Genomic DNA, 20,482 nt, shown 5'->3' on the forward strand with positions numbered 1-20,482 from the left:
ATGTTAGCATGAAGATGGACGGGGGCTATGTTAAATAGCTCTGCTAATTACGTCCTGTCAATACGATAGTTGAGTGAGAATGAACTACTGGAACGCTCTTTCTTTGCAAGACGCTGGAATAGTGTTTCCGACAGCGACGAGAATCTTGTGAAGGGTTCTGAGACGCTGTCACCTTATGAACTGATCGTGTGAAAGGTTCTGAACCACTGCCACCTTATGATCTGATCTTGTGAAAGGTTCTGAACCGCTGCCACCTTATATTCTGGCCCTTTAACTGTTGATTCCGTCTGGGTTAATGAGGCTAGAACATGTATATTATATAGGGTTTTAGTAGCGAAACCCAATTGTCTGTTATCTATTTATTGAGGAACTATCTCAGATACAGTTCCAAGTGCATATCACCGTAACTTAATCACTGTAGCTATGAGTGTTAAGATGAGGACGGAGGAGGCTATGTTAAATAGCTCTGCTAAGTAAGTCCTGTCGATGAGCGGTGAGTGATAAATGAGTAGGGACCCATCAAGGGAGAACGGAAATATATCCGACGTTCTCCCTCGAGGGAAGACGGAACCATCCACGATGGCTCTCAATAACGTCTTCCTCTAGTCAAGGATATCAAACTACTGCCGCAAGAGGTGGCCAGAGAGCCGGCTACTTAATGCCTTAGCTCAGCACTAAGTGACGCGACTTCCCGTGGGCACACCTTCTCACGTGCTCTGAACATGCTACCTCATAGCTAGTGGAAAGCTACAGAGGGTGATAGAGTATATAAATCAAATGTAATTAACCCGAGTATATAAATCAAATGTAATTAACCCATTTATATAATACTTCTGCCTATAAGACAGGGGCAATTACATCAACACTGACAACAATGTCGTCTCTTATCCTGTTGTGTGTTTTAATATTCTACGTATTATTAATGAATTGAATTGTTCATTTTGCATATAAAAAGATTAATTCAATCAAATACATATTCAATAATAAACAATAATGAATCTTTTGTACATATTCTTAAGATAAATGACGCAGTATCCTTAAATGCGCACGTCTATGTTGGCGTTCCCAATCCATCTTCTTTTTTTTTTCTTTGCCATTAGTGGTTAGCTACTTCGATTGTTCCATTTATTAACATTAAATAATGTTACTTAAAACATATTTATTAATTTTTTTACATTAAATTTACTACAGCTACAACCAGGGTCTTATTTTCTTCATTTTCTCATGTAGAACTATCGTCCCATCTCCTCTTGTGTGACCATATTATTTTTCATTTATATTGTACAGTATAAGGTTTGGGGACTTTTTTCTATATGAACTTATCTCCCTTTATATAATAGGAGTCAATTGGAAAAATTACTTTTGATTTACATAAGGCTTTCCAGTAACATATCCCTTTCATAAATCGAAGCACTTCTGCAGTTCAATGTTCATTGAAGTGTACTTGTTGGTTCCCTGGTTTTCATATTGGACACTGAGCAGAATTCAAAGCAAATTTCAAATACAGTACCTCAGTTTGACTGGTTGATTAGCTGTTGTCACTGCCTTGCACTGATCTCAGTGGACACTGTAACTGCTTTAACCCAATAACTGCACCATTTTGTAAATCAAGGGTACCCCATAAATGCAAAGAAAAACATGACATGAAATTAGAAAAAAATGAAGATATAAAATTAGAAGCCGTAAAAATCATATAAAAACTTTCTACTCATCATGGTTGGCGAGTTGTGAGGTAGTGGGGTAACTGGCAACTGCTGATCTCTGGTGAGCCATGTTGTGTGGCATCATAGGTGTGGGTGAAGGGTCACTGAGGACAAGAGGATTGTCTACCAATCATCGACTCTCCATATGATTTTTGGCTCACAGCTTTTAAGTTCATAGCTCCAAATGCCAATTGTCTTTAAACAACAATACCACAAATTCTGGTAATTCAGTTATAAATTAAGACACGGTTAAAAATGCAGATACACCCCTGACAAGGCAAGTTCTGTAAAGGAATGCTCTGGTGGGCAATCACGATACAAGTCACTTGCAAATGATCGGTAGGTCATAAAATGCTACATTTTAGTTGATATACTATTTAGAACTTGTATTTGAACCATAATTATATGTAAATGGATGGTAAAGGAATACTTCCTTGGTCACACCTCAACAATTAATACTGAATGTATACTCTGTTTCATTATTTTAATATTCTGTTTTTCCTTTCAGGTAGTGAGTGCCTTACATTACCTACACACTGAACTTAAGGTTATTCATCGTGATGTGAAGCCATCCAATATTCTTATTAATAGACGTGGAGAGGTTAAGATGTGTGATTTTGGGATCTCAGGTTACTTAGTAGACTCAGTTGCTAAGACAGTACAAGCTGGATGTAAACCATATATGGCTGTGAGTATTGCTGGATAAGTACTAAAGGTCCACAATCCTTTATCCGAAACCCTTGGGGCCAGATGTGTTTCGTAATTCAAAATTTTTAGGATTTCAGAACAGTACATACACCGCATAATAAGGTAACACCCTAGCAGGGTCTGTGGCAGCACCCCATAAGCAAACACATTAATATTTCTACAACGAACCTTTTGAATGTGAATTAAAAAGCACATACAAAGTACTGTACAGTATACCAGAAAGAGAATTAACAAAATATTAAATGTAACCAAATACAGTACTTTACAGTATACTGTGCAACAATAAATAAAAAACAATAAAATATTTTAACACTTAATTTGAGGTGTGTAATGTCTACATTCAATTAATTTGCTGTCTTGCAAGGATTCCAGCAATGCAAGTTATGTTCTGCTAAGATTAGTCTGTGATATTTTAGAAGATAAAAACTTTAAACTTAAAACCAATTTCACCCTGACTGAGAGCATGAGGGAGGTGAGGTGTTGTGTTGACACAGCCAGTGAAGGTTACCTTGTGGGTACAGTATTTATCAAGTCATACAGAGGGAGTTTAAGTTTTTTGCCTATAAAATGGCAATTAATTGACTTGGCAGAATAAAACTTACATTGCTGGAATTCTTGTAAGATAGTGATTAATTTGAATATAAACACGTTATAGTTTGCACTAGACAAAAATTTTAGTAATTATTTAGTACATTTTACTACAGTAAAGGTTTGCCCTAAGGACAATTATTTCTTTTAATTTTTTCACAATATGTATTTAGGATGGTGTGTGCATGTAAATGAGTAAAAATTAATGATGAAAGTTACATATATCTACCCAAAAATATGAGTTGAAAAACTTGTACGTAAATGTACTACACTAAAGGACTAAAAATTTTATCTCTTGTGCAAAATATATGATGTCTATATTAAAATTATTTGCTATCTTGCAAGGATTCCAGCAATGCAAGTTATATTCTGCTGAGACACAACTGATGCCTCACACCTGCGTGGGTCAAGCTTCGGCCGTTTCGGGTCATGTTCAGCGTCACTCTGGGTATGTCATGCACACGAGTGATGCTCCATGAAAATTTTTTTGGTTTTCAGAGCTTTTCTGATTTCAGAATTACGGATAAGGGATTGTGGACCTGTACAAGTGTTTTAGTATTTCTGAAATAATTCAATCTACTTGTGTATATGTGAATTTACTTTATGTATATCTGTAAGTGGGTGCATATGTACAGGGGGTCCTCATTATATGTCAGGGATGTATTCCAGAGAAAAGCGACTTGAAGTAAAACATTATATAATGAGGAATTTTCCCCATAAGTACAGTAATGTAATTAGGGGTTTATACATTCCAACATGTACACTAATACTCCTTGAAAGCTCAGCAAATTATCTTACAATGTGGTAATTTCAACACACTGTACAGTATTTATGGAGATACATTCCAAACAACATTACAATGTACCCTCATTAATTCTACAAAAAAGGGGCTCTGGGACTCTCGAATTACAGAGTTAACCAAGTTCGGAATATTTTGGCTTAGATTATTTGTTCATACAGTACTGTACTATAAAAATAAGAACAAAAAATTGTAGGGGTATATTGTATGTAGAAGATGGGTGTATATCTGGGAGCAGCTGGCAGAAGAGAGGGGAGGTGGGGGGTAGCACGGGTGGGTGGCTCCCTCCCCTTCTCACCCTCATGATTCCTTGAACATGTCTTTATGCAGTTTCACCACAATTCTCAAGTAATTTAGGATCATTTGGTGATAGGCTGATAAAATATTATCCTAAAATAATCAGCTTTCCTGAAAAAAGAATCCCATATTCAACACCATAAGTCATTTGTGTACAAAGAGCAAACAGCTGATAGGGTTAGCTGCTTACCAAAATGTGTCTTCAACACTTAGTAAATTAGTACTGTACTATAGTCGTGTATTTATCATCACTTAATATTATTGTAGTATATTTATCATCACTTAATGAGTAATATTGTAGTAAGTGTATAAGTAGCCAAATTGAGCCATCATGTATCACACAATAGTAGTAAGCTTATTTGCTGAAAGCTCTCACATGAATGCATCTTGAGTAAATAACCTTCTGATACAGCTTTTCCTTTTATTTATAAGTCATATTAAAAATATTTTCTCTATTACTGAAGATGTTATATTAATAAATACAGTTATATCTCCGTTAGCCAGAATCCGTCAAACCCGGAAATCTGCGATTGCTGAAATTGAAACTTGCTCGGAAAATCATCCCCAAAGCCGTAATTTTCCAAAAATTTCCAGCTTTAGGAACAAATTTTCTGGGGTTGAAAATCGATAGAATTTTCTGAAAAGTCTTGAATAAAGATAAAAGTTAATATATATATATATATATATATATATATATATATATATATATATATATATATATATATATATATATATATATATATATATATATATATATATATATATATATATATATATATATATATATATATATATATATATATATATATATATATATATATATATATATATATATATATATATATATATATATATATATATATATATACATATATATATATATATATATATATATATATATATATATATATATATATATATATATATATATATATATATATATATATATATATATATATATATATATATATATATATATATATATATACATGTTTTGTGGACTACAGTATTAAGCGTACCCTTTTCATCACTTTGTAATAAACCTAGCCATGCCTATGTGTGTTTATGATATTTACCATAACATTATATATATATTTAGTGGGTCTAAATGGTCGTAAAATGGGAAACTTGGGGTTGGGTCTTGGGTGCCTGAACCAATTAGAATAAATCCCATAGGTTCTGTACTTTCGTTATCGGCGGGGTCCCAATTAGGCGCGATAACCAAGGGATGACTGTACTGTACTGTATATACTTGTGACACTGGCCAGTTGCTTCTGGTGTTATGGTACAGGGGTACCAAGTGACAGCACTAGGATCCCGCTTCCTCTATCAAAGGATAAACAATTAAAATTTAAATTGAAAAAAAAAAACATTCAAATAAATTACTATCTTACAAGAATCCCTCTAATGTAAGTTATATTCACCCAGGTCGTTTGGGTGGAAAATTATGAGAAGAGCTTAGTCACTCTTAAGTAATGATAAATAAACACGCAGGCAGGGCTTCAGCGCCAACTGTCAAATCTTATCTCAAATAAATAAACAAACAAACGCCAAACATTCTGTCCCCTCTCCCCCCCCCCTCCCGTCTTCCCACCACCCTTGTGCTCCAAGATAAAAGATTGGTGACTTCTTTATGTTTATTTTATATAATATCTCAGACTAAAGTTAGGATAATATAATTTGCATTGCTGAAACCCTTGCAAGACAGAGATTAATTTGAATATAAGCGTCATATATTTTGCTCAAGATATAAAAAATGTAGTACATTAGTGTACAATGCTGTAGTACATTTTATAAAAAGTTTTTCAACTGTATTTTTGGGTAGATCTACATAAATTTCTTCATTTATTTTCATCCATGTACACCATACTAAAAGAAACGTAAAATAACGAAATGACCTTAGTGCAAAGCTGGAGTGCACATGTACTAATTTGATTACGGTACTAAAATTGTTATGTCTAGTGCGAATTACAACATGTTTATATTCAAATAAATCAGTATATTACAAGGATCCCAGCTAAGTTAATTATATTCTCCTAGGTCATATCTCTGGCATTTTAAAATGAGAGAAGCTTAGTAGGACTGTTAAATAAACACACAGAGACCTTCGGCTCAAACTTATCACCTCAACCCCCCAACCCCCCGCTGGGTGGCGTGGCTGGTTCCTTCAGTCCCCTCTCCCTCCCCCCCCCCTCCCCCTAGCCAGGCTTTTAGGCTTACAGTTTTATCTTATATATTATCTCAGACTAAAGTTAGGAGATTATAATTTGCATTGCTGGAATCCTTGCAAGACAGCCAATAATTTGAATATAAACGTCATATACAGTCAACCCTCACTTTACGCGATCCCACATTCCATGATCCCACATTCCGCGTTTCCACGTTTACGCGGTGCCTTGCCGGAACCCAGGATGCTCACATTCCGCAGTGCTTGTACCCCTTTACGCGGAGAGTGTCCGGCTCGACGCTATTTTTAGATTTGCCCCACCCGCCTGCTCCCGCCTCCTCCCTCCTCTGCCTCCGCCTGGCCAAGCCGCGCGGTAAGGTTGCGCAGTGCATGTCTCTGTTGCGTTATCACTGACGTCATATGACGTATCGGACTGTGATTGGCCATGCATCCCTACCTCCCTCCGCTGCTAGTTGTAATTGGTTTAAAGTAATATGACGTGTCCACACGGGGGAGGGAGGGAGGGAGGGAGGAAAGACGACGCTTGACCTAGCCGCGGCAGTTTCATCCCTCCAGGCCACACCGTGTAATCGTGCATCCATTGTTCTCTAAAATGGCTTCCGCCGGACCACCACCCCCAGAGAGAAACCTTTCCTTGCCTGGACCCAGCCGCCCTAAGCCCAAGAAGACACGGCGTTCCTTAAGCTACGAGGTGAAGTACAAGATCATCCAAGAGTTAGAGAAAGGAACAAGACAGGTTGATTTGGCGCACCAGCATGGTGTGAACGAATCTACTATCCGGACGATAAAGAAGGATGCAGCCAAGATAAAGGAGCACATGAAGATCACAAAGTCTACAGGTGCTTCTATGATCAAGTATTTTCACAACCAGGTGCTTCTCAAGACAGAAAAACTACTTGTGAGCTACTTGGTGCATCAGGTGCGACGGAACATGGCGGTCAACACGCGCTCTGTTAAGGAGTACGCATGTGAACTGTATGCTGCAGTGTCACGAAAGATGGGAATTACAGAGCCCAAACCCTTTAATGCTTCCTCTGGGTGGTTACAGAGGTTTAAGATGCGGAACAAGATCACCAATATAAACATTGGTGGTGAAGAAGCCAGTGCTGACCGTGCTGCGGCTAGGGAATTTCCTCCGTTTTTACGTGAGATTATGGAGGAAGGACAGTACACCGACGACCAGGTGTTTAACATGGACGAATCTGGTCTTTTCTGGAAAAAGCTACCTTCCAAGACCTTCACTGTGAAGAATGCCAGCAAGATTCGGGGCCGGAAGATGCAGAAGGAGCGCATCACCGTCCTGTTTACCACCAATGCCTCCGGTACCTGTAAGCTCAAGTTATCAGTGATCCACACAGCCTGCAAGCCGCACGCCTACAAGAACATGGACATGACCAAGCTAAATGTCCACTGGCTGACCGCACGTAAGGCGTGGATGTTCTCTACACTGTCCCTCTCCTGGTTTGATGACTGTTTCGTTCCCGATGTAAAGAAATTCTGTGAGCAACAGAATGTGCCATTCAAGATTTTGTTGCTGCTGGACAACGCACCAGGACACTCGGCCCTACTGTTAGATCGTCACCCCAACGTAAAAGTGGTCTTCCTTCCTCCCAACACTACATCTATATTACAGCCCATGGACCAAGAGTTAATCTGCAATGTAAAAGCTGCATTCTCAACAAAAAAATTCCAGCTCCTAAACGACTACACCAACACCAGGGAAGAGTTGCGTAACCTGAGTGACACCACCACCGATAGCAAGAGCGAAGAAGACGAGGATCAACAGTTGGCAGAGCATAAAATACTTTTCAAACAATTCTGGAGAATATTTAACATCAAGAAAGCTGTGGACTTCTTGGTGGAGGCATGGGATCAGCTGTCTCTTGCACCTGTTCGTCACGCATGGAGACGTGTTGCAAGGCATTCCGGGCGTAAGGCAGAGTCAATCTGTGACTGGTGAGGTTCAGACTGTTACAGTAGCAGTGGACCTTGCCAGAGAAGCTGCGCAGAGTGTTACAGCTGCAGGCTTCTCCGAGACCACCAATGACGACATCCTGGAGGTGATAAGGGATCCTGATGTGACTACCGACGAGATGGTAGATGATGATGACGTCAGTGAAGAGGCAGGTGGTGCGTCATCCCAAGAAGAACACCGCTTATCCCACAGTAATGTTAGGGGTACCATCGAGTGTGTCGAGAAAATCAAGCTCCTCCTTTCCGACGACCATGACACAAACAGGTATGAAATCGTCACTACCCGGCTGTTGCAGACTATGGAGCCCTACTTCAAGGTTTATCACGATAACATAAACACCAGCCATCAGCAAAGCATAACAGAGTTCTTCGCCCGCAATCCACCGCAGCCAGCCCAAGCCAGTGATAGTGACAGAGGTAGAGACAGTGAAGATGACTTTGAGGGATTTGTCAGGGAGGCCCTGACAAGTGTGGATGACAGCGATGGTGACTCACCTGAGGGCCAGTAGCCTGCCCTCTGCCTCGGAACCAGCCTCCATCCCCGTACGCCGACCCATCTCTTCTACTAACATAAGTCTTCAACCTAACTTTTAGTTTTCCTAACCTAACCTTTATTTTTCCTAACCTAACCTCTTCTATATTACTTGTGTGTGCATACCATCATAAAGTTAAGATAAAATTTTTACTACAACATAGTTGTGTGTTGTCAAAAAGTGGAGTTTGGGGGTCGGCCCGGTTTCTATTTCATTTCAATTAATCCCATATGTTATGTTGTTCACTTTACGCGTTTCTCACTTTCCGCGGTACCCTGTGGGTTATATTAACCGCGTAAAGTGAGGGTTGACTGTATTTTGCTCAAGAGATAAAAAATTTTGTACATTAGTGTACAGTACTGTAGTACATTTTATAAAAAAGTTTTTCAACTGTATTTTTGGGTAGATTTACATAGATTTCTTCATTTATTTTCATCCATTTACATGCACACACCATACTAAAAGAAACATAATATAAATAAATGACCTTAGTGCAAAGCTGGAGTGCACATGTACTAATTTGATTACGGTACTAAAATTGTTTTGTCTAGTGCAAATTATAGCATGTTTATAATCAGATTAATCAGTATGTTACAAGAATCCCAGCTATGTTAATTATATTCTCCCAGGTCATTTCACTGGCTTTTTATAAGAGAGAAGCTTAGTCACCTAAGAACTGATAAATATACACTCGTTAGACCTGGGCCAACTGTCAAATGTACTACCTCCCCTCCCCCTACGCCCCCTCGCTCGCTCCCACCCTCTCTCTCCCCCATCTGCTCGCCGTTGCTGGAATTCTTGTAAAAGAGTGAATAATTTTAATATAAACGTCATGTATTTTGCACAAGATAAAAATTAATCACCTGTATCACATTACAGTAGTGATTTACGAGTAAAAGTGTATATGTACGTACAGTGGGGTATGCTATAACGAATCTAATTGGTTCAAGAACCTTGTTCGTTATAGGATTAATCCGTTCCAGGCCCCCAAATACAACGACTTAACACTGAAAAATATAATATAAAATTGTAAAAATTGTAAAAAAGTGCATAAATATGCGTCTAAACCCCTGAAATAAAGAATATCATTAATACTTGTAATAAAAAAATAAATAAATTAGTAAAAAAATAATAATAATCATAATGTTCGTTGTAGGAGTTTCGTTCGTTATAGCATTCTCAATTTTATAGGTAAAACCGTTCGTTATAGGAATATTCGTAGTAGAATCCATTCGTTATAGCATACCCCACTGTATATAGTATTCCACATACACGTAGGTATAAATAAAAAGTTTATGTGATGATCGGACAACGTCCATTTTGGTTAACGTCACGTTTCCAAGAACTTATCTAGGCCGTTAACCGGCGCATGACTGTATATATATATATATATATATATATATATATATATATATATATATATATATATATATATATATATATATATATATATATATATATATATATATATATATATATATATATATATATATATATATATATATATATATATATATATATATATATATCTTGATAAAATCACACGGAAAATGGAAACAACGGAGTACCTTAGCTTTCGTCTTTATTCAAGACGGAACCTGACCTGACACAATGTCAGGTGGAGGTAGGCTGGGGGATTAGTGGTCTCATATTACTGACCTGATGGAATGTCAGGTTACCCTTTATTGGGTGGAGGATTAGTTGGTCTCGACCTGAAGATGTCTTGAATAAATACGAAAGTTAAAGTATTTTTAGGGGAATTGTGATAAGTAAAAGTAGAAATGAGCAAAGTTGTATCCCTTCAACATTACATTACATAACATTTTAAAATATGGAGTGAGAAAGCAGAAAGGTGTGGGTGATTAGAGAGATGGAGTGAAAAGGAGTGGTACCGTATTTTTCGGCTTGGAAGACGCTGTATCGTGGAAGATGCACCCTGATTTTGGAAATGAAATTCTATAATTTTTTATTTCTTTTTCTTCTTTTTTTTTATGGGGATTAGCCCACCTGGGCACAGGTCACTGACTCACATCAGGGCCTAGGGGGCGAAAATGTAATAATAATAAAGAACCACAAAGAAATACAAAAATTAAAAAAAAAATCAAGAGTGAGAAACAATATATGTATGTTGTGTTGTCAAAGTAAGAGAAACAATTGAGACCCTGCAATTGTGTGTAAATGAGGCAGAAAGTCAGATCAGCAACCTGGAACTTGGTCACAATTTTTGTGATGCCATATGGCAGCAGGGTCTACCATTAGACAACACATCATACTTCCAATATATTCCCAGGCAGTAGTACCTCCCTGTTTGGTAGCTCCTTACTACCGACACCAGTGAAACCGTTGCTTGATATACAGCCCTTTTGGCACAAGTACACACACCTCTTTGAATATCATCACTTAGAACTGCTTATCAGTCGTCATTTTCATCAATTTAAAAAAAAAAAAATTGTATGAGAAGGTGAAATCTTTAATACAGCACTCATTTTATACACCTGGTCCCCTCCGCGTCGAGCGGGCTGTAGTGTTTACATTCTTTCTACTTGTTTTTGTCGGTATGACAACGATGGGAAATATTTTCAACAGTTGAAGGTAAGCAAATGTAAACATGTATATCAATGTCTAAATAAAACAAAAAATCTTTATTTAAAAACAAATAATTAAAGTAAAAAAACAACTCGGTAAAAATCAGCTGAATTAAAATTTTTGGTAAGCAAACAATAAAAATAAAAAATAAATGTAAATCTCTAAATATCATGTCCAGTAAAACAGTCAAAAGCATTTTATTCATCTTCAAATCCTGGTTTATTAGGATGTTGCTTTATTGCAGGTAGTAATTCAACCAAAAAAGTACTGTAGGGTAAATACGGCAAAATTTAGCCAAACATTGAAAGTACCAGACTCAAATAAATTTTTTCCATAGGAAGTGGTATTTAAATTTGGACGATTTGAATATTGCGAGGTTTACAGTCTACAGTTGTTTCTCAAATTTTGCGAGTTTTTAATTCGACGTTTTATATTTAGACACCAAAAAAAAAAAACTATACAGTAATACCCCGATTTACACGGTTTCGCTTTACGCGATTCTACATTTACGGGGTACCTCGCCAGAACCAGAATTTCATTTTACGCAGTGCATCTACTCATATACGCGGGTGAAGTATAATATTTTTATGTAGCTCATAAAATTCATACAAATTACCCGGCCAAAATATAATTTACATTGCTGGAATTCTTACAATATGATGATCATTTTGAATATAAACATCATGGATTTGGCATTAGACATACAAATTTTAGATCTAATGTAATAATTTGGTTTACTCAAAGCAAATATTTTATCTTTTGTGCAAAATATATGAAGTTTACATTCAAAATATTCCCTGACCTGTAAGGAATCCAGAAATGTCAATTATATTATCCTAACTTTAGGCTGAGGTATTATTTATTAAAAAAAATTTAAATATACTGTTTTCTCCCAAACATTTCTCTGGTAGGGAGGGAGGGACCCAGCGATCGTGGGAAGAGGGGGGGGAGCCGGAGGTGGGGTATTTTTATTGACAGATAGTGTCTGGGTGACGTATATTTTTTTTATTTAGTGAAGATATTTGTTTTAGCTCATAAAATTCATACAAATTACCCGGCCAGAATATAATTTACATTGCTGGAATTCTTACAATATGATCATCATTTTGAATATAAACATCATGGATTTTGCATTAGACATACAAATTTTAGATCTAATGTAATAATTTGGTTTACACAAAGCAAATATTTTATCTTTTGTGCAAAATATATGAAGTTTACATTCAAAATATTCCCTGACCTGCAAGGAATCCAGAAATGTCAATTATATTATCCTACTTTAGGCTGAGGTATTATTTATTACTATACCTTAAAATCTAGTGTTTTCACCCAAACATTTCTCAGAGAGGGAGGAGCCAGCGAGCTTGGGAAGAGAGAGGGAGGAGCCAGCGAGCTTGGGAAGAGAGAGAGGGGTGGGGGGGGTGGGGGAGTTGAGTTCATTATTTGAATGGACATTAACCTGGCAACTGTATTTCTCTTAAATATTAATTGTGTATGCATGCCATCATAAAATTAAGATGTTATTTTTATTACAACTTAGGTATTGTGTTGGAAAAAGTGGAGTTTGGGGGTCGGGCCAGTCTCCATTGGAATTAATCCCATATGTTCTGTTGTTCACTTTACGCGGTTTTCACTTTCCGCGGTACCCCGTGGGTTCAATTGACCGCGTAAATCAGGGTACTACTGTACACAATTTTAAATTTTGACGGCGAAAACTCAAACTTCGAAGAGTTTGAGTGGCCCGCCAACTTTCAGACGTGCACTATACAGCATAATTTCTCTTATGTACAAAAGATTCATTATTGTTTATTACTTAATTTCTTTTTGATTGAATTAATGTTTATGTGTGCAAAATGAACAATACAATTCATTAATACAGTAACACGTTGAATATTAAAACACACGAGGAGACGAGACGGCATTGTTTTCGTTGTTTACAAAATCAGTGACTGATTGATTCTACAGATAAAACTGAAGAAAATAAGACCCCGGTTGTAGCTGTAATAAAATTAATGTAAAAAAATTAATATGGTTGTTTTAAGTAATGTTATTTAATGTTAATAAATGGAACAATGGAAGTAGCTAACCATTAATGGTAAAGCAAAAAAGTGAGATCGCATGTGTAAGTTAGCACATGTGAAAACATATCGTCATTACTCTACATAAGAATATGAAAGCAACACTTATTTACTGTTCACATATATTTTAATTAATGTTTCTGAATTTACGAAAAAAATTCTACCCACCAGTGGTGGTAAAGTTGAAAACATAAGGACAGCCAATGTTGTTGTGTGTGTTTTTACTTGGATGACGAAGTTGCCAAGCCATCAGGTTCAACTCTGGCTGAAGATGTAGAACAAAAACTTTTTCTGTGATGTTTTTAGTTTTTATTTAACTTCATCTGTGTTATTTTCGTTGGTTTGTTAGGATATTGCTTTATTACTGGTAGTAATTCGCCCAAAATGTAGGGTAAACAAGGCAAAATTTAGCCAAATATCGAAAGTACCAGACTCGAAATAATTTTCTCCATAGGAAGTAGTTTTTAAATTTGGAAGATTTTAATTTTGCAAAGTTTTTACAGTCTAAATGGGCATCCAAGTATGAGAGCCTACTGTAAATAGGCTCAAAGTCATCATCACTGTCTCTGTCACTGGCTTGGGCTGGCTGTGGTGGGTTGCGGGCGGAGAACTCGGTTATGCTTTGCTGACGGCTGGTGTTTATGTTGTCGTGATACACCTTGATGTAGGGCTCCATAGTCTGCAACAGCTGGGTAGTGAAGATTTCGTACCGGTTATCGTCAGGGTCGTCGGAAAGGAGGAGCTTGACTTTCTCAATACACTCGATGGCACCCCTTACATTACTATGGGATAACTTGCATTCTTCTTGGGATGACGCACCACCTGCCTCTTCACTGACGTCATCATCATCTAGCATCTCGTCGGTAGTCACATCAGGATCCCTTATCACCTCCAGGATGTCGTCTCTGGTGGTCTCGGAGAAGCCTGCAGCTGTAACACTCTGCGCAGCTTCTCTGGCAAGGTCCACTGCTACTGCAACAGTCTGAACCTCACCAGTCACAGATTTACTCTGCCTCCCACCTGGAATACCTTGCAACACATGTCTCCATGCGTGACGAACAGTTGCTACAGACAGCTGATCCCATCCCTCCAAGAACCAAGAATGCCACAGCTTTGCTTGATGCGTGACGAACAGTTGCTACAGACAGCTGATCCCATGCCTCCACCAAGAAGTCCACAGCTTTCTTGACGTTGAATGTTCTCCAAAATTGTTTCACAAGTACTTCTTGCTCTGCCAACTGTTGATCCTCGTCGTCTTCGCTCTTGCTATCGGTGTCACTCAGGTTACGCAACTCTTCCTTGGTGTTGGTGTAGTCGTTCAGGAACTTAAATTTCTTGGCAGTGAATGCAGCTTTCACATTACAGATCAATTCTTGGTCCATGGGCTGTATTATAGACGTAGTGTTGGGAGGAAGGAAGACCACTTTTACGTTGGGGTGACGATCTAACAATAGGGGCGAGTGTCCTGGTGTGTTGTCAAGCAGCAACAAAATCTTGAATGGAACATTGTGTTGCTCACAGAATTTCTTAACGTCAGGAACGAAACAGTCATCAAACAGAGTAGAGAACATCCACGCCTTACGTGCGGTCAGCCAGTGGACATTTAGCTTGGTCATGTCCATGCTCTTGTAGGCGTGCGTCTTGCGTGCTGTGTGGATCACCGATAACTTGAGCTTACAGGTACCAGAGGCATTGGTGGTAAACAGGACGGTGATGCGCTCCTTCTGCAACTTCCGGCCCTGACACTTGCTGGCATTCTTCACAACGAAGGTCTTGGAAGGTAGCTTTTTCCAAAAAAGACCAAATTCGTCCATGTTAAACACCTGGTCGTCGGTGTACTGTCCTTCCCCCATAATCTCATGTAAAAACGGAGGAAATTCCCTAGCCGCAACACGGTCAGCACTAGCTTCTTCACCACCAATGTTAATATTGGTGATCTTGTTCCTCTTCTTAAACCTCTGCAACCACCCAGAGGAAGCATTAAAGGGTTTGGGCTCTGCTATTCCCATCTTACGTGACACTGCAGCATACAGTTCAAGTGCGTACTCCTTAACTGAGCGTGTGTCCACCGCCATGTTCCGTCGCGCCTGACGAAACAAGTAGCTCACAAGTAATTTTTCCGTCTTGAGAAGCACCTGGTTGTGACAGTACTTGATCATAGAAGCACCTGTAGTCTTTGTGATGTTCATGTGCTCCTATATCTTGGCTGCATCCTTCTTAATTGTCCTGATAGTTAATTCGTTAACACCATGCTGGCGCGCGAGATCAACCTGTCTTGTTCCTTTCTCCAACTCTTGTATGATCTTGTACTTAATTTCGTAGCTTAAGGAACGTCGTATCTTCTTTGGCTTAGGGCGGCTGGGTCCAGGTAATGCAAGGTTTCTTTGTGGTGGTGGTGGTGGTCCGGTGGAAGCCATTCTTATGGAACAATGGATACCGATATACACGGTGTAGCCGGGAGGGGTGTAACTGACGCGGGTAGGTCAACGGGCTTGAACGCTCCCGCGGCGGGGCACGTCATAGTACATTAAACCAATCACAGCTAGCGGGGAGGGAGGTAAGGATGCTTGGCCCAATCACAGTCCGATACGTCATATGACATCACCAATAACGCAACAAAGACATACACTGCGCAACCTACTTGCGCCGCCTACCCAACATGACGGGAGAGATGGCGGGAGGTTTGGATCCAAAAATGGCGCGGCGCGATAGGACCGCCAGCCGTTCTCCGCGTAAAAGGGTACACACACCGCGTAAAGTGAACATTCCGTGTTCGGCAGGGTACCGCGTAAACGTGGAAACGCGTAAAGTGAAACCACGTAAAGCGAGGGTTTACTGTACTGTAAAAACATAAAAATACTCTGTGTTCAAGAGACCTACAAGCAAGATGTTTACTCCACTGAACAGAGATACAAACTGAGGCCTTGGTGGGTGAGTGAAGTGGCTGATGGGCACACCAAAAACTAGTTCCCTGCACTGCAATTATGTTAAATAAAGTGTTAAAATTACTAAAAAATTTAATATAAAACTTGGAAAATTATTGAATAGTACAACCTTCTTGATATTTACTCCAGTTTTAATGAATGTAAGCCTTAGAACCAATTTCTGTATTGGCGGACTAATCTTACAGCTGGTGAGTAAGCCAAAGCATGACGAAACATTTTCGTAAGGATTTCGTTAACTGAATTTTTGTTCGTTAACCGAAATGAAGATTCTTATGGAAGGTAATTCGTTAACCAAGGGACCACTGTACAGTAATATGCTGCTCAAAATGTGGCTTTATCACAGGGAAAACTGATAAGGATATTATGGTATCAAATGTTAAGGAGTTTTCAAATAAATTCTTCTACCAGTACCCTTCACATACTGTACAGTAAAATACTTATTTTTACCTTCTAATTACAGCTTGCCATTTAAGGATATGATATTGGAAACGTCTCATAGAGAATCATTGTGGTAACAAATTCACCTCTTTAACACAAATACAGTAAAGATTATAATGCTTGTTGTGAACTAGGAAGAGGGAGAAGGTCTATTGGAGGGGTAAAAGTGACCACACCACCCCCCTCCCCCAAAGGGTCGCCTCATTGTTTGTCTACTGTATTGACTCCTTCATATAAAATCCAGTATAGTACTATGTATATACCTCATAGGTAAAAAATGTCATTCAAGACACCTTCAGATCATAAGATCCACTAATTCTCCACCCAACAATGGGTGACCTGACATTGCATCAGGTCAGGTTAGTAACGTGACCCAGTAGTCTCCCACCCAACCTCTATCACAAGTGTTAAGACATGATTAGTTATGTACCTGTATTACAGTCAATTGAGTGAAGTGTCTGCCTATTCTAGGTTAAAGATGACAGGATCTGCCGGAGTACAATATACAGGTATACAGTACACAAGAACATTTGCCAACAGACGTGACCGATCACCCAAGCGATTAATGAGCCGATCAGTGACGAAGAGGATAAAAGTAACACAGCTCTATTTGTGCCCTTATCATATAGAGCTTTTGTTTTTTAAATATATTTATTTAACCAATTTTTTAGATAAAGTATTCAGGATTATTTTAATAAAAAAAATGGTGTCTAACGAAATTAGATCTGATTTTACTGACCCCGTTACCAACAATTTTATATATATATATATATATATATATATATATATATATATATATATATATATATATATATATATATATATATAATATATATATATATATATATATATATATATATATATATATATATATATATATATATATATATATATATATATATATATATATATATATATATATATATATATATATATATATATATATATATATATATATATATATATATATATATATATATATATATATATATATATATATATATATATATATATATATATATATATATATATATATATATATATATATATATATATATATATATATATATATATATATATATATATATATATATATATATATATATATATATATTTTTATATATATATATATATATATATATATATATATATATATATATATATAATATATATATATACAGTATTCTCGTTAATCTTAACTCAACTGGCTCTAGTTGTCGTTTGCTAATAAACGTTTTGTTAACCGAAATATTTAATGGGTTTGGGTAATTGGTTCCAGTTTCAATGTAAAATTTCCAATCAACAAAAATGGCGGAAAATTACTTACTTTGAGGTGTGTATGTAGAAGCAGCTCCTGGATGATGGTGATGATGTGCATTTGAAGTGGAGGTGCAGGAGGAGAAGGGAGAAGAGAAGGAAGTGAGGTGGAGGAGAAGCATTTACTGCTTCTTGAAGGGGTGAGTCACCCATGAAATGTCGAACCTGACTGACAGATTTCACCATGAACATCCTCTCTTGAAGTGGAAGGCTGAGGGCCAGCATCTGTTCCCTCTGCCTTTTACTGAAGAAAGTGTCAATTGTGGTCTGTGGGCATCTGTCCTCCCCACCATTAACTTATGTTTAAAGAAGGAGACTCACTTTGAGTCCTCAACATGACACAAAAGTTAGTTCAGTTTTTTCCACTTCTGGCAAGCTTGGCTCAGTCTTGAATCCTCCCCAGTGGTAAATCATGATCTTTCAACTGTTTAGCTGACATATGGTCATCACTTTAATTTCCTCCTCACTCACCGTCAGCCCCTCACCCGTAACATCTCATCCAGTTCCTTCAAGTCATTAGGGAGTAAGTTCCTCCTCATGAGACATCATGCTTCCTTCCACATCCTTCTCCTCCACTTCAAGACCCACGATTGACCAATGACACAATCTCTCCTGGTCCAACTCTGTAAGTCATCCTCAGTCTCAAATCATGGACTACTGATGGCCACAGTGCTTCCATGAAGAATTGAGGGTTCTATTGGCACTTCTGCCATGATGACACAACTTCAATTTTGCTACCTCCAGGACGTTGAATCAGGCTCCTTCAGAACTGTTTCAGTGTTAGTTCAGGATCAAATTGAAGCTGCCTGATGACACCTCCTAAACATTTTCCATGTACAACTTCTTGAAGCTGCTGATCACATTCTGTCCATTGGCTGTATGAGTGATGGTGTGTTTGGAGGCAAAAAACAACACTTTCACAAAGTCAAATTTATATCTAAATTTCTGGCAAGGTCAGGTCATGACCAGGAGCATTTATCCATGAGGAGAAGAGCCTTTGAAGGAAGTTTTCTATTGGTGGTTAGGTAGTTTTGACAGAGGGCAAAACACATCAATAGCCCATTCATTAAAGAACTGTCTTGTCACCCATGCCTTACGTTGGACTTCCAATAAACTCCAAGCATTGTTCTACCACTTTCTGTTGCCTTGAACACCCTGGGGTTTTCTAGGAGTGGTAGATTAAAGCATAGGCTTCAGTCGAAATCCCCAAGCATTGGCACCAAGCAACAGAGTGAGACTTGCTCATGGGTTTATGCCCAGGTAAAGAGGCTTCATCCTGGTGATGAATGTTCTTTTGGGCATCTTTTTTCCAGAACAGCCCAGTTTCTCAACATTGAACACTTGCTGTGGAAGATAATTTTTCCATCAGTTTTTAAATTCAATTTAAAACTTTGCTGCCCCTTCTTTATCAAAGCACTAGCAGCTTCACCATGCCTAACAACACTAAAATGTCACTTCTTTTCTAAATTTTTTTCGAACCAGCCTTTACAGTCTTAAAATCTTCAAATTTGGTTCCTGAAGAACTAGGTTGATCTGTCTTTTAAATGTTCATAATCTCCCTGGCTCTCACAAATGAAATCACCAGAAACTGAATCACTCTTTTCATCTGGTTTTTCCCTAATCCAGATGATATAACCTCTCAGTTTCTACGATTAGGATCACTTTTTAAACACTTGTAGATTTGTCTCTCACGCTCACTTAAATTTGTCTTTTTTGTGCAAGAATTGCCTAATAGTTGATGCCGACATGCCATATCTTTGCATAGTATTTGATTTAATACCTTGTTCTTGCTTTTTTTTTATTATTTCTGCTTTCCATTTGGATTGAAATCACTTTTTGGATCTCTAGGGCCCTGGATTCAAATAATGGCAACACGTGATTTTCAAAGTTAAACTAGCTGTAACAAAGAATATTTAAAAATAACACTAATTGGCACTATTATATATTGTCAATAGTAAAATAATTTTCAAAATGACCAATAATTTGTTTGGAAACATTGAAAAAAAAAGCGCTAGTTGAAGAGAGTCTCACAAGATGTTACCTCCAGTGAAAACAGAGGAGAGACTGACGCCTGTTTGCTGTGTTAAGAGGTTGATGTCATGCATTAACCAGTCACTTTACCTTCAATTTGTTCAATAATTGTTAAAATGACTAAAAATTGAATATTAAACTTTTTTAAAATAATTGAATAGTATAAACTTTTGTTTTGATATTTACAACAGTAAGGAATTTAAGCCCTAGAACCGATTAATGTATTGGCGGACTGATACTAAAGTTGGTTGCCCGGTCAGTGCAAGCAAAAACATGTTGAGGTCGTTCAGAAGAAGT

General features: G+C 37.7%; 1 protein-coding gene across 3 annotated transcripts in view; it reads left to right on the forward strand.

Annotated features, from left to right (window-relative positions):
* The window catches only part of LOC121873203 (dual specificity mitogen-activated protein kinase kinase 6-like), an 82,916-nt gene that overhangs the window by 44,084 nt on the left and 18,350 nt on the right, over positions 1-20,482 (forward strand). For all 3 annotated transcript variants that reach the window (XM_042376555.1, XM_042376556.1, XM_042376557.1), the window contains exon 6: positions 2,212-2,391. In XM_042376555.1, coding sequence (XP_042232489.1) covers positions 2,212-2,391 — 180 coding nt within the window. The remainder of the gene's footprint in view (positions 1-2,211; positions 2,392-20,482) is intronic.

The sequence above is a fragment of the Homarus americanus genome, unplaced genomic scaffold, assembly GCF_018991925.1.
Source record: "Homarus americanus isolate GMGI-L3 unplaced genomic scaffold, GMGI_Hamer_2.0 scaffold32929, whole genome shotgun sequence".
NCBI classification, from domain to species: Eukaryota; Metazoa; Arthropoda; class Malacostraca; order Decapoda; family Nephropidae; genus Homarus; species Homarus americanus.